General features: G+C 33.3%; 1 protein-coding gene across 11 annotated transcripts in view; it reads left to right on the top strand.

The window, feature by feature from the left end:
* The window catches only part of LOC111002621 (transient receptor potential cation channel trpm), a 133,011-nt gene that overhangs the window by 4,308 nt on the left and 112,980 nt on the right, over positions 1-15,723 (top strand). For 9 of the 11 annotated variants that reach the window (XM_045634466.1, XM_045634465.1, XM_045634455.1 and 6 more), the window contains exon 2: positions 6,257-6,334. The exons of the other annotated variants lie outside the window; for them this stretch is intronic. In XM_045634466.1, the coding sequence (XP_045490422.1) occupies positions 6,257-6,334 (78 nt within the window). The remainder of the gene's footprint in view (positions 1-6,256; positions 6,335-15,723) is intronic. 11 annotated transcript variants of the gene reach the window in all.

Genomic DNA, 15,723 nt, shown 5'->3' with positions numbered 1-15,723 from the left:
ATCAGTCTTGCCGTTTCGGAGGACTATGGCAACTAACATCGTGACACGAGAAGTTTTATGTGTATGTATAGATACTAAAAGTATTCATGTTCAAGAGTTGTTTCGGTTAATCACTCCTGCGCTTCCTCGCTTTAACATCGTACGCGCTGTAACAAAAATTTTAAAATTTATAAATTCAAAATTTTATCATCATCACCTTGACGGCTGGAAGTCTTCCACGCTCTGCTTCATAAGACAGTTTTTGCGAAGTAACTAACTGTGGAGTTGACTCCCGGTTGATTATTTAAAAAAGACTTCTTCCTCAAAGGCCGGCAACACACATAAAATGAAGGCTGCGATAACTGTCCCGTTTGGGTGTGCCGTAGGTTCGTTTGATTCCCTTTACTATAAAATGTTAAAACATTTGTGGTATTGAATCATCAGTCATTTGGTAGTGCTCTACAAAAATTTCTAGAAATTTTGCAATTATACAAAAGCTCTTAGCGTAGCAACTCTTTATTATCTTTCTTAAATAATATTTTCGCTATGTTGCTATTATCCATAGGTTTAATATCAATTATTGTATACAAAATTCCAAATTCGTATTCAGCAATCAGCCCGAATGGGATAAAATTCAATTTGTATTCTGTATCGGCTGCTCGTAGAAATAGGCCATTCATTGCTTACTTGAAGACTAGAATTTATTGATAAAGTCAAGAGCTTTATTCCATCTCTTGATTCAATAACTTAGTCACGATTTATTAATTAGGGGTATACATAGTTATGTCAGATTCGGTATTTCCATTCAATACGTGCGATTTTGCTGTTGGCCTGTTATATTAGCAGCGCCATATAAAGGTAATTGGGAGGTTAAGATAATTGAAAGTTTCGTAGCGAATTCAATGGGCAGACATCGTGACTCACTTCGTTTAAATACAAAACTCTTAATAATACTAACATTAATACTCTTAAATACTCAATAATCATATCGTTTTTATTCTACCAAATATTAAGTAATGCTTCGCAATGTTGATGCATATAATAGCATTTTTGATGTTACAACGTCTAAGAAATTGATGAACGCCGGCTGCACGTACGAATCAGCATGTCTCATTGTCCTGTTTCACTCATTGTCCCATTACGCTCATTGTACGCTTGCGCCGCATCTATCTCTCTCCACTCGATTGGTCTATGCGTCTGAGGATTCACTTTTTCTTTGTATCCACACAAAATGGTAATCATTCGATAAAAATGATTTAATTTTATTCACAAAAATATGCAATTGCATATACTTAAAAATAATTGCAACTATAAATCAACCATTTTTTATATATAACATTTTTTGGGCACTCCAATACCAGACGGCTCACGAGTGTATAGCCGGTCTTTTATGAATTGGTAAAACGAATTACACAAGCATGTTTTCTTGTGCTCAAATTTTCAAACTGTTTCTTAGATACATTTTCTGTCCAGGCAAGTAGGAGTCAAATGGTCCTTAATTAATATTAAAGTTTTTCAAGACTCCGATTCCGACTTCGTAGATTTTAGAGTCTTTGACCTGTTTACCCACGAGATTAAAAAAAAAATTAAGAAAAGGTGAACGATTCTATTATATCACTGTCTTTAAATTTAAGAGACACAATTTATACCGTTTAGTTATAAAATTAAGATACTTATAAACTTCCTCCTTCATTTGCCTAGTAGAGCATGATTGTAAATGAGGGCTTAAAAGTCGAGGTTAATGTTACAAAAAGGTTTCATGAAATTCCGGTGGAAATTTTGGTTTTGTAGCAATATTCAGCTCTATGTTGTACAATAATTAACGATTAGTCATTTAACTTATTATTAATAACATTATCACTAAACAGGAAAACAATTTTAAATAAAATCTAAGTGAAGTTTGCACGGCAAAGCATTCCCTAACCAAATAGAAGTATTATAATTAAAGTAATTTTTTACATAATTAAGTCTTAAATTATTTAATATTACTTAATGTTTCCTAGACTTATCTTAACTAGCTACAGTAGCATTTAAGAGAATTATCACTAAATAAATTCAAAGCCCTCGTTAAAAGTAAATTAATCAATAAAGCTTTTTATACATTTGGCGATTACTTAAATAATCATAATCCTTGGGATTGATTTGCTCCGGTTCCAACAATTTGTATGACTCAAAACTTTGCGATTGAAAAGAGTGGCGGAAAGTTTCTTGCCAGCTCTTCTTGCTGCATAAGTGTACTTGTTTATATATGGATAAAGATATTTAGAGTTTGAGTTTGAGCCGCTTTACACTCTCTCAGCTCTCTCCGAAAGCGATAGCGACCCTTGTATATAATATATACATAGCAGCAGTTTCATTTTATATAATTAATTATAATTATTGTGTGTTAGTTTGATAACCTTTGGCGCTGAAATGCTAATAATTTTCCGATTGGAAAATTTGTTGAAAGTTGCTGTGCTAAACTATTTTCAAATCACCCCAACGGATCCGATACGGATATTCGATTCATGCAATTGTGAAACTTTGCAAGCTTACAACCAATGCGAGGAATATACACGTAAAACTGCGAGAAAAGTTGCAAATACGGGAAACTTTTGGCCCTAAACGAGTTAAATGTACCTTATGTTAAAGCTGGCTAGCTTACTATTAACGTGGGAAACACTGAAATGAAAGAAAAAGGATTTTTTTAGATAATTATCATATGGTGTCATCACGAAAAATCATGAAGGAAATATACATATTATGCCCAAATGTATCAAGGATTTAATGAACTTGATATAACCCTTTATGGGACCAAGAGTCAAATATGCAGGCCAGTTAAATGACCCTATAGTTAAGTTTTTACCGCTGCTAATGGATCTGTGATCATGAAACAGATTCGAAAATCTGAGGCCAAGACCTAAAGAGATGGTAGAGCCACTGATTTATTTTTTAATGGATCTGTACAACGAGAAGGTTTGCTAGTGCACTGATGGCCTGTAAGGTTAGGTCCGGTTCGGGAATTCCTGGATTGACAGCAGGTATTACGGCGGTCGTGAGCGAAAAGAAACGTCTTGAAAACGCTATGTTCAGAAATGTAACAATGTTTCCTTGATGTTTTACGATACATATATAGTGTTGAGTGTATAAAATTATTTAGGCTTAACAGCGCAGGTGTTATAGCACGCGTTGTGCTATCGTTTGTTTATATAAAAGTCGATAAGGTTATATCAACTATGTGTGGGTGGGCTTTGTAAAGCGGCCGTCTTTGTCTGCTTCTGAGAAATTGCACAGGCTGAGCTCTATTTACATTTCGCGTAACGGTCGGCGAGAAACGATAATTTTTTACGGTGAAAGTAAACAAAATGTCTTACAAAAAATCCACATGTGTCAGTCAACTGGCAAGGAAAAAAATCATATTTATTTCACTAAAAAAATTCGCAAAAGATTTTCTTTATTTTGTCTTTGGGGCATTTTTGTACAATAAAGTTAAATATCTGAAATAAAATAGGCGTTTCTAAATGTCTCAAAAACCTTGATTACGATGTAACAGAATTATTTATTTACCCTAACACATATTCCCATACAAACAGCCACTCATGCAAGCCAGGACGCTCATGTAATATCAAGTGATACCGCCGCCCATGGACATCATTGCGAGGAGGCTCGCAAGTGCGTTGCCGATGTTTCAAGAAATGCTATACTCCTTTTTTAAAAAACCCCAAGTCGCTATTTTATTTCTTTGTTACCTTAGTTTATTCCTAATAAATAGTCTTCTGCATTGCATTTTCTGTCCGCGATGGAAGGCTGGTGACCTGTTACTTTTAAAAGCCTGTCTCTCAGAAAGATGGTCAATACCGGCTTCGTGTACAGCTGTAAAAATGCAATATTGAGACGAGGCAAATCAACTTGGTTTACAGAGGGACTGAAACAAATCCATTACGGCCAAAACTTATACAGGGCTAAAGCGTACAATAATACAGTGGTTATTGTATTTTTAACGAAATTTTTGGTGCATTTTACAATTTTCGCACTCTTGAAATTATGAACGTCGAAAACGGACGTAGGTAAATTGTGAATCCTAATGGGAGTAGAGGATTTCTGTAAAATGTAGATTTTTCACTGCATTGCGACTACGTGTACCGACTACATTTTTATTCTTAGTCACTTGACAGCAGTATAGAATTCATTGAAACAATTTTACGTAAAGTTTTGTATTTATATGAAAACTGTTTTGAGGCAGTTTTGGAGACTCAAATCCCCGAGGTCGTAGGTACGATCCCCGGCTGTGCAGCAATGGACTTTCTTTCTATGTGCGAATTTAACATTCGCTCGAACGGTGAAGGAAAACATAGTGAGGAAACCAAGTTGCCTTAATCCCAAAAAGTCGACAGCGTTTGTAAACTATTCATCTCTCTAAATCTCGGAGAATTATTCTTCGATAGCATTGTCCTTAGTGGGTTTAGTGAACGTCATGTGGTTATAGTACGAGCACAAAATACACGAATAGTTATTATACAGTAATTAATTTAGAATTATTCCTTTTCACATTACTAGTAACATAGGCTTAAATTGTAACGAGCAGCGGGTTCAAGGTTACTTTTAATCAGAATCTACTCAACCACAAATCACATCAACCAACGTGTCATTACCACTAAGTTCCACTGAATAGTGAATACTCCAAAAGAACTCTGACGCGTTCCGCCGAACGCACTGTCCAAAAGTCAAGATGGCGCCACGACCCAACTTGAGGCACGTGCCCTGCTCTGATTGGTACGACAAATACGAACAATAGTCGTACTTTTATTCTTTAAGTTATTATTTTCAGTAGGAAACAATTCAATAATAACAAAATAAACCTTATTAAATCAAATAATGAATTTTAAAAGTAATACAACCAAAATCTCAATGATTAGCAAGAGTAGGAATAAAATACAACGGTCAATTGACTCGATCAGAACATTTGCCGATAATCGGAGCATTCCCTGACATATAATAAATAATAATATTAATATTAATGTATATATATGTATGTTTACTTTTACTGCAGTGTTTAAACTAACCGTTTTAATGTCTCTTCATATATTGAAACGCCTTTTAGTCAGATATTTATTTATCGTATGTTATAAATTTACATGATTTATTGATCACATTTCAATTATCTACAAGATTTTTCAGAGTGGGTTTAGAAAATGTAATTAATAATATATATTAATCTAATTAACTCTGGTTGTCGTATGTAACGCAATACCACCGATATGTTTTCATAAATGTAACTCATAAATAAAGTTTGGCAGATGTCACAGATGACATAAATTGTATTGATTTGTGACTTGTGTAGGACTCTTTTGTCTACAGCAATATAGGCACTTTATTTATATTACCACTCTGTACCACAAAGAACGGTTCGCTGGCCGTCGATACACAATTTTATACTAAAATAATAATTCCTCGTTTCGATATATTCTTAACAGGCAGATAGGCACACAATTGTTAGTCCTATAGATATTGAGAAATTATATTAGTTATAAGAGAAGTTAGACTGATAATCGACTGATAACTTGCCTTACAATAGTAAAAAGACGCACAAAACCCACACTACAAAATTATAAAATTAAGGACGTAACAAATATAATTGTCTAAGGTAATCAAAATAAAAGTACGTCTAAAATATTCCAAGTGAAATTGAAACAAGCATTAATTTAATCAAAAATATGACGATCGGCCGAGTTTATTCCAATTCACCCTCATCAAAATTTATGAAACTAAAATTATGTATTTCGAACACATTCATTAAAAGTTTTAAAGATTAAATCGAATAATAATTTATTACGATGTTTGCTACTAACAGAGGACTATGTAACTTCCAAATCGTATGAAAGTTAATTTTATGTTTGTTAAAAAGGAATTTGTGTATGTCGCTCGCTGAGGCGCTTAATTTATTATTATTACATTATTTACGTCAGAGGCACAAAGTTTGTGGTCTCTGGTTTGATCAGCACTGTGGAACATGCTCAATGCTGAGCCAGGGCCCCAGAGTGGTTGTAACCACAACACACACACACATTACACACTTAAAATATAAGTTTTTCCTTTATTTTTATTTACCTCTTTTTGGGGGTTTCTGTGTGTGTGTTTCGTTTAAAATTTGATGTTCATCATAATAATGCAACCTTGGGATACAGCAAAAAAAAAACAACAACCAAAGTAGAATATTATGTTTTACTATTGCTATTTATTATAGTATTTATAATTATATATGTTAATTATTTATGCATATAATATCTATTTTCAACAGGGCGTGCAAAGTGGTCTCAGGAAAATTGGTCTGGCGATGCTGACGCTGTCAATGCCGATGATTGATGATAAAAAGAAAGTCAGTAGCTCGGTTGGGGCATGGTCAATTGTCTATTGTCATTATGTACATATGCATTTTTATGTTCATTCATTATTCATCTATGTAATTTATATTAATTGAGAAAGGTCCGAATATAAACAAAACTTTCGTTCTCGGCACGCAAGTAAGCCTGGGACAAAATTACTTCCCGACCGGCGAGACCCATTAACACCAACTGGCTTTGTTTTGGGTCTTGCCAGGAGGGGATTTTATCTCATGCTTAAGGTTTTGTGTGGGATAAAGCGCATATTTTATCCGAAAAAATATCTAACTCAACTACAGCCAATCTGTCATACTCCAAATATTATTTCATCACAATATTTCTATGTTTTTTTCTTGTGATTTGTTGAATTTGAGTGCCGTTTTTCTGAACTAATGATATTCGATGTATATATATATTTTCATTAATGTTATTTTGTCATTGTCTTTACGCCGTTGTAATGATATTGTGCAGTCTGTCAGTGAGCTGCATCTTGCGGCATGATTCCATTGAATGCGGTGTTTGTGATGGAGATATTGGTAAGTATTTTACGTAAATTGTGTTCTCTGCTAATGGAATTTTAAAGCATGAAAGCAAGTATGTCGAATGAAAGACTTTTGTTGTCCAAGCATGAGTTTGACAAAAATGGCCTTAAATACTGATGTGACGTGATATTTTGCACGTAGGGTACATACGTCACTGTTATATATATATATATATATATATATAGGTACATACTATTTACTATTATGGTTCAACGATATGTGATATATGTCTAAGCCACAGAGATCGGATCCAGCAACAGGTATACAAAAAGCTCGATATAAGTTATGTGAGTCCTATGTATTGATTATTACCTATGCTATATTAACTATGATCTTTCTTGTTGTAGTAATGATATATATAGTTATAAAAAAAAACTGTTTTTTCCTAACCGGTGAGCTTTTAATTGAAATAAATGACCATCATGTACAACAAATGAATTATGTTTACACACGAACCAATAATCAAACAGAAATTAATTAATAAATACAATATTACGTAATTAAAATACAATGAAATTACTATACTATAGGCAGTATTACAAAGAATAGAACTTTCTGTTCACTCAAAGTACATTTCATTTCTTGTATTTATTTCCATTATATCCAGATTAATCGTTTTAATCCTGTAAATATCTTAAATACATACATTGACAAAGCAACATACACTTATCTTTCCGTATTTACATTTATTTTTTTCTATCCTATCCGTATTTAAAATTATAGAATAAAAACTTCCGACTGAAATGATAAAAAATTATGTATATATAGAACATATGTCACAGACAATAGATATAATGTACAATTTCAAAGAGTAATATCCTAAAATGCTGTCCGAGTAATAAACAATCTTATTATATATATACATATAATTAATAACGTTTAATTAACTATAAAGTTCCTTAATTTACTGCATTGAAGTTAAATTTTCCAGGGCTGAAATACAAGTTAAACGCTAGGATATAAAAAATGTTGTGTGGTTTTATACGGTAAAAGAAACTTTTTTCACATTATAGACATTTGATTAAAAAATTTTGGAATAATATTCTATTAAGGGTACAAAATCGCTTTATCAATCTAAAATTTGAAAATTGGAATGATCATGGGACTAATAAAAGTTGGCCAAGTCTTCAACTAATATTTTTATTGAATTCCGTATCTTAGAGAGTATGATGTACATAATACTTAACAATTATTTAGATTATATACACATAGATATTAAAATAGCCTGGAGCACTGGCACAAATGAATAATAGTCTGTACACTACACGGTCAGCTGCTGCGAACTATGTGCGCCGCCATTGGCCTTGGCTGCTATGACGAGCGCTTATCACATTATCCCTACTCCGCGGCCGAGCGTCACGCGAAATGCGCCACACAGACCAAAAAGTTTGAGACGATGTAATAAAAGTTTCACGTTAAAAATCTTTATATTCTAATTAGTCTTATCGAAGACCGTTTAGAAGTCTTTCTCAACCTTTTTGTGCCAACATAAAACTACCTAAAATTCTTATGCTCCCGCCATTTACTTAAATAGTTTTTGGTTTTATGTGCATTTACATAATTTCCTATAAAAAATAACATTAGCGTCAAGAAAATTTCATGTTTCTTTTCGACACTTTTGGTTTTAAAACGACCTACCCAGGGCCATCACATATACTATAAAATTCACCAACACATGCAAATTTAATATATACTGTCGTTACTGTAGCTACAGCCCTGTTTTCGCATACAGCAAAACATTCACACATAATTTAGCACGGCCTCGAGGCAATATAAAATGCAAGAGATGCTGTAATTAGAAACAGAATGAAAGTCCGCATTTAAAATGGAATTCTCCGTCCTTGTTCTTATCTCGTAAAGTTAATTATATCGAGATTATGTAAAGTAGGCATCAATCAATTATGCTTGCGATAAAATTAATGAGCGATTTGTTAACTGTCAACTTATGAAGACGTACTATACGCTGTCTTGATTATACGTAACAAATAGTATTGTCTTTTATTAACATAACTTTAACACATTTAAAGTAAATGTCACTGTGACCACGCACGATGTAAAGCACGCGAAACGTCAGTTAAATTAAAAATTATGTTTAAATAATTATAAGTTTACAACAATACATAACTTCAATCCGTTAAAAAAGTGTTTTTATACGTAACAATTCATTTTCAAGAAAAACTCAATCTCACGTTGAATATCGTCGATGCATATAAAGCATTGTTGGTCTAGTGGATTGAGCGTGCGAACTTAATGGCGAAGCCCTGGCTGTGAACCAATATACATTTCTATTTATATTTTTTTTTTTATAGAACAGGGGGCAAACGGGCAGGAGGCTCACCTGATATTAAGTGATACCGCCGTCATGTCATGGTCATGGTCATGGGTACACCGGCATGCTATTTAATCGAAAGTTCAACGAAAGACATAGTAGGCTGACTTACGTGTGGCCCGTTCAAGTATTACACATATTTACTTAGTGCAATTTATAAATGAATAATACTTTTGAAATACTCACTCCCAGTGTAGTGGTATTATTTTCTACTCGTGTCCTGCAATATAATTGATCATTTTGATATTTTATATGCAATTTTTACACCTTGGGTAACACTATTGTAGTTTTAAAAGGCATCCGTTTATATCTTGCAATTAAAATATTTATTAATTATAATGTAGCATTCAAATAGTGAACGAATTTTTAAAATTCGTCCAGTACTTTTGGAGGCAATTCGTTACAAACATACATACAAATCTTTCTTCTTATAATATTAGTATAGATTTTGTCGTCATGTTATCATGTAACTAGCGTATATAGACTAATTAAATTGACATAGCATTTTCATGGTCACGGTCTCCTTGTTACATAAGTATAACTGTGATACTTTAAATTCTGACTCTTAATATTGTATATGATATGCCATCAATTTGTTACATTTTAACCTCTTTCCGGTAGACGGTGTTGCATGTTCTGACCGACTGTCCAATGTATGGATACGATAGGTTTAACTCTGAGCAAGCTATGGGCATAAAAGTAACGGAGACGAATTTAAAGGTTATGTTCAACATTAAATTAAGAGACATCTTTTGGGATTTGCTGTAAAGGTCATACAAAAAGTAGTTAAAAAAAGAAATAGGTAGTAGTGTTTTATCATCGCAGTTACCAATACCACTTATGCAAGCTATTTAATACCTCCCACGACTGCATAATCGGGGAATTATCTAGAAAATATTTATTAAAAAAAAACCTTTATTTCTTTCCGAGCGAGCTGATCCCTTAATGTTGAGTAGAGATGTAGGATCATTTCACTTCTACCGCATTCAAAATGGTGAGTCTGACATGGAGTGTCCATGGGCGGCGGTATCACTTAGCATCGGTTGAGCCTCCTGCCCGATTGCCCCCTATTCTATAAACCAGTATGGTATGCTTTCAAAGGGTTCCCGTGTTACACAGTGAATGAAAATTACCACTTTCTATACAAAATATACGATTGGAATGAGGTCTATATTAATTTATTATTGTATACTAACGAGGAATTTACGTAATTATTTTAATTAGCGTCATATACATACTATGTATTTAACGCTTATAAAACGATAATATCTGTAATATATTAAAATCCTTTCAGTGGGACTAACAACACAGCGGGTTATTATATAAAAATCTCATTAATCATAATATGCAAACATAGACAAAATTACACGAAATTTTTGATTGATGGAGTGTACAAGTACTTAGTTTTACTCTCATTACGTAATATATCAAGTAATTATGACAGTAATACTAAAAAGTAAATAAAAAAATAGTAGAGCAAATAGAAAAGTATCGGTATCGGCAATTAAAATATCGCCGATACCGATATACCGTATTCAGTCAAAGTCAGAATTCATTTATACATACCTATAGGTAACATAATGTACATTTATGAACGTCAAAAAAAAATATTAAATGAATCTAATTTTACATTTAAGGCCAGTTCTCAAATCAAGGGCGTAGAACGAAATAGAAGAACTGGCAATGAATTCTCCGCCACTCTTTTTAATCAGTATCGGTATCGGGTGCATCCTTAATATAAATTGAATATCGAATTGATGATATTTGTATTTATAATGATTTAAAAAAATACATGAAATAGCCAAACCGCAGTCTACATATGAAGAATGTAATTTTTGCGCTGCATGAGCACCAACGGTAGCTTAAATTTAATTTATCCCGAGTCACTGAATTGGTGATTAATTAATGAGTGAGCTAGATTTATTCTTGTTCGTACATGTTAGCCATTTATCCGCTAAAGGCCACTCTCGTTTGCATAGAAACAGTGTCGTTTTCCTTCGTGGGAATCGTGTGCCGTGACATATGATGCTTATGTTCGGTTCAAAGATAATTTATTTCTCAAAGAATATTCACTAAGCGAGAAAATTTAGAGTTAGTTATGTAGATGTGTTATGAATTTGAATAAACCTATATATAATACAAATATTAGTTTCAAACATTAGTAGAAATTTTTTACATAAGGGTAGATAGGTCGCATTGATGTTACAACACGTATTATGTGACTATTAAGTAATAATTTTTTTGACTCTCGTACATATTATTCCATTAATTTGAATTTTTACGATTTTTACATATATATATATGTGTGTATTTTTTATTTTTGTTCTTTTGTTGTAAATTATATGTAAGTAAGTACTAATATAAAAATGTTGTTGTATGTCTTATATGTTGGAAATATCACATACTAATGAGTGTCCATGTCTGATTTCTAGAAACGAATTTATTAGGTAATAAAATGTATAATAGAAATGAATGGTAGAGCGTTGTTTAAGTCTACTTACTTTTCAGTAAGTATGTACCTATACTTCGAACAGATGAGAAGAACTGGCAAGAAACTCCTCCATTCTAAAAAGATAATTTAAAACAATCGATCAACCTAAATCACAGTGTAATTAGACTTTATCTGGACCAGACACAATAGAAAAGAGCATCTTCAGTCACACTCTTCATTTCTGAAGGACGTGTTAGTGGCACTGGACAACTTATTCCACTCTCCCCTGTCTTCGACATTTCTCAAACTCCACTACTGTGGCCGTCCCATTGCTCCGTATAAAAATGGTCTTGGAAATGAATATAAACGAGATGTGTCCAACAACCTTGACATGGTCAGCGTGATTTGCATCTTTCATTGGAGGTCTGCAGCAGACTGGATTATTCACCAGTGATATTAATACACTAGCTGCCTCCGCATACTTCGTTTCTCGTTTATATCTAGCCTACCTTTTTAGTACATACCAACATGGAACATGCTATGCCACCCCAGATACTGTTCGGTTTCCGGAAGGAAATTTTTTTAGGTTTCTCTGTGACTTTAACTACTCGGTATAAACCTGAGAGTTTTGGTTATGAGTTAACTAATATGATATATAACTATGAGTTAACTAACAAATAAAAAATAATTGTTGATCATAGAGGGTAGATGAAATTTGTTTTGTAAGTATTTTTGTACACTGTATCATAATAAATAAAAATAAAAAATTTCGTCTAAAAATCATAAAAAGTTGAAAGATATATAGTTACTTACTGAATATGCATAAAAAATTTCATAAGAATCGGTCGAGCCGTTTCGGAGGACTAAGGGAACTTCCATTGTGACACGAGAATTTATATACACATACATATATAGAGATATGTATATTTGATACTACACAGTAGTAAAAACTGATTTCACTGGTCTACATGAAAAATTTCTAGTTAGTCCTTGTGGGATACAAAGTTGTATCGATGTAATAATTATAGGAAATAAACAAGGCTAGACGTAAATTCAGTATTTGTTTCTGTAACTAAAAAAATATGATATCTTACCAAAATTTTATCATTTCTTATCGAGAGTTTTAGACTGGTTTGTTCCTATTTTAAATTTAAAAAACTTACCTCTTTTTTTATGTAATAAACCTCATTGCGATTATAAAGAATCTGCTGCAAAATATCTAAATACATAAAACCAAGTCGTGTTAGTTACAGCACTTATAACTCAAGATCGGCTGGACTGACCTTAGTTATCTCCTTTTTCGTGGAGATTTCTCCGCTCCGAATAGCAGAATAAGTAATAAAATATTGGATAAGTTATCGCCTAACAATAAATAAATTAGAGCGTACCAATTCTCTGGCATTGAGTTGTTTGTTGCATTTGAGAGTGAGTCTCTGCCATTTAATTTTTTTTCGAAACGAAAGGGAAAACGGGCAGTACCTAGGCTCATCTGATGTCCAGTGATACCGCCTCCCATGGACACTCACATTGCCAGAATGCTCGGAAGTGCATTGCCGGCCTTTTAAGAATTGATGCGCTCTTTTCTCGAAAGGACCATAAGTAACAGTGGTTCAGAAAACTGGTCATCCGGATGTATTTTGTATTCTGCCTTTACGTCCGATAATGAAACTCTGCTGTATTGTATTAGGTATTGATTATTAGTTTTGCTATATTGTATATAGCTATACTAGTTTTTAGAAGCGATTAACATCAAATTTTTATGTTTGTTTAATTCAGCATCTTAATTATTTAGTTATTTAAGCATAACTTGCCAACACAGCGCGGTCCACTCAGCCGACAGTTGTCACCTCGACGCACTGACAATTGACAGCCGCGCGCCTTTTGCAGAACGTCACACACACAGGCTAGAGTAATACTAATATTGTGTTCGTGCCAAAAAATAGCTTGTATTAGGGGCACAAGGCCTTTATAAGGTCTTTTTAATATAATTATAATTTGATGGTTTTTATTATAAATAATATTTTGAGGTCTTAACATCTGTCACACAAAAATAATATTTCGTCATAGAAAATTTACAACCCTTAAAAAATAGTGCTCACTCTTGACTCAACAATGGGTTCACTTCTTATCCCATTCAGAAAAAAATATAACAATATGTATGCGTTTTAAATAATTATATTCGAAAAATATTCCGCTGATCCATATGCGTTATCGCTAACCTAGCAGTGTCTAGTTTGCCCCTTGGTTAAACAAATTGTTATTTACCTGGCTTATCATGGGTTGACAGACCGTCGACGATGTAACTTTGTGGTGACGTCCAATAAATAAAACCAACCGTACAAAATATATATACAATTTAAAATGAATGATGAAACGATAGCGCGTTACGTTCGGTTACGATTGGTCGTACGAAATGCGAGTCTGTGATTGGACGAGAGATTTTCCTGACTAATCAGAATCAAACGTTATCATGAAACAGATGAAGAAATCTGAGACCAAGAATCCTAGACCTAAAAAGGTTGTAGCACCAGTTTCTTGTTTTATTCAAATATAAAGTTGTTTTTTTAATAAAATGAGTTGTTTTTTTTATGTTCTTAAATATTACTACTGCATACGGTTTTCAAACTCTAGTTCAGCTTAGAAAATGTAAAAAAGTATAGGAATATTGTTAAATTATCTGTTATACTACTATATCTATATCTTTCAGATTTAATAATAGTTCACCAAAACCAAATAAGATTTTAATTTTGAAATGTGTAACATTTGGCGGTATGAACACATGAATAAAACAATAGGAGAGGCGTACAATACTCAGCGGTAGAGTAGACTATTACGTTTTGTACGCCAAATGGTGCATAGAAACATTAATCATCCAGAAAATTATCTTCCTGTGCTATTGCTTCCGTGGATATCGTATGTTCTTGTTACAAATATGTGCTGAAAGGTTTTTGCGTGATTTCTTTATTGCAAATGTTACTTTATATATGTATACGATATTAAAAAGTCTATAAATCATCAAATTGAGAAATGGTTGAAAAAATATAACGACATTGAGTTGAGTGTCTACTAGTAAAATCGTTCCAACTTTCTTATGGAATAGTTATAGTTAGACCTACGTGAGCCGCTTCAATTAATCATCATAATGTAAAACAAAAACGAACCGTTTCGTTCGACTGTGATTGGTCAACTGGATTTCTATTCAAAGACACGACTATACGTCAAATAAGGTCCGTTTGTCCATTACAATCGAACAATTCTGCGTAGTTAGTTTCACATTACTAATATGACCAAAATTCTTCATAATGGTCGCCAATCTTCTACGGAGACAACATACAGAAAAACAAAACAAATTCGTAAGAATTGTAATGTAAATAAGTTTCGTACCAAATACCAGACAAGCATAGTCTTAAATAATGCCTTTTGTTGCAATTACCACATTAATAATTGTGCTCTCTGAGATTGTTCTCGAAGCTTGCTAGATAAATGGCTTCCGACCAAGTAAAATATTACGTATATTTATGTGAGGGGTTTGACAAAACCAGCAATTACAAATGCGGGAAATTATATTTATTAACAGACACTTAAATTAATATACAAATTACGTTAGTCGAATTTAAATAATAAAATATATAATAAACTGAAAACCTAACCTGGGACAGGTAAGTTAGCGTTCAAGTAACTAATTTGGGGGGCGGTGTTCCTCTTGTAAAACGTGACGATACGGGGATTAAATTACGCGTTATTGTTTATATTATTTTCGACTTTCCAGTACTTTTAACCACAAAATGGTAACTTTTCAGTACAAAGAGTCACGAAACGTTTTACTATTGGGTACAGAAAAAATGTTACGGCGCGTAAAATGGGGGGGGGGTCATATCCAAAAATTGCGTGACGTAATACTTGTACTCTCTCTGAGTTCATATGCGGAACAGGACATGGTGATGGAAGACAGCTCGTGGACAAACCTGAATGCCGCCTGGACCAGGAATATTTGTCGTCTTATACATGGATCGTGTCGCGTGTCTGGCACGCCAGTAGTAGCTGTACATACGTCTATTTATACAACTATGACGTAAAAATGCT

Source organism: Pieris rapae, chromosome 3 (genome assembly GCF_905147795.1).
Source record: "Pieris rapae chromosome 3, ilPieRapa1.1, whole genome shotgun sequence".
NCBI classification, from domain to species: domain Eukaryota; kingdom Metazoa; phylum Arthropoda; class Insecta; order Lepidoptera; family Pieridae; genus Pieris; species Pieris rapae.
Note: the sequence above shows the minus strand (reverse complement) of the source record. Positions and strands in the feature narration are given on the sequence as shown.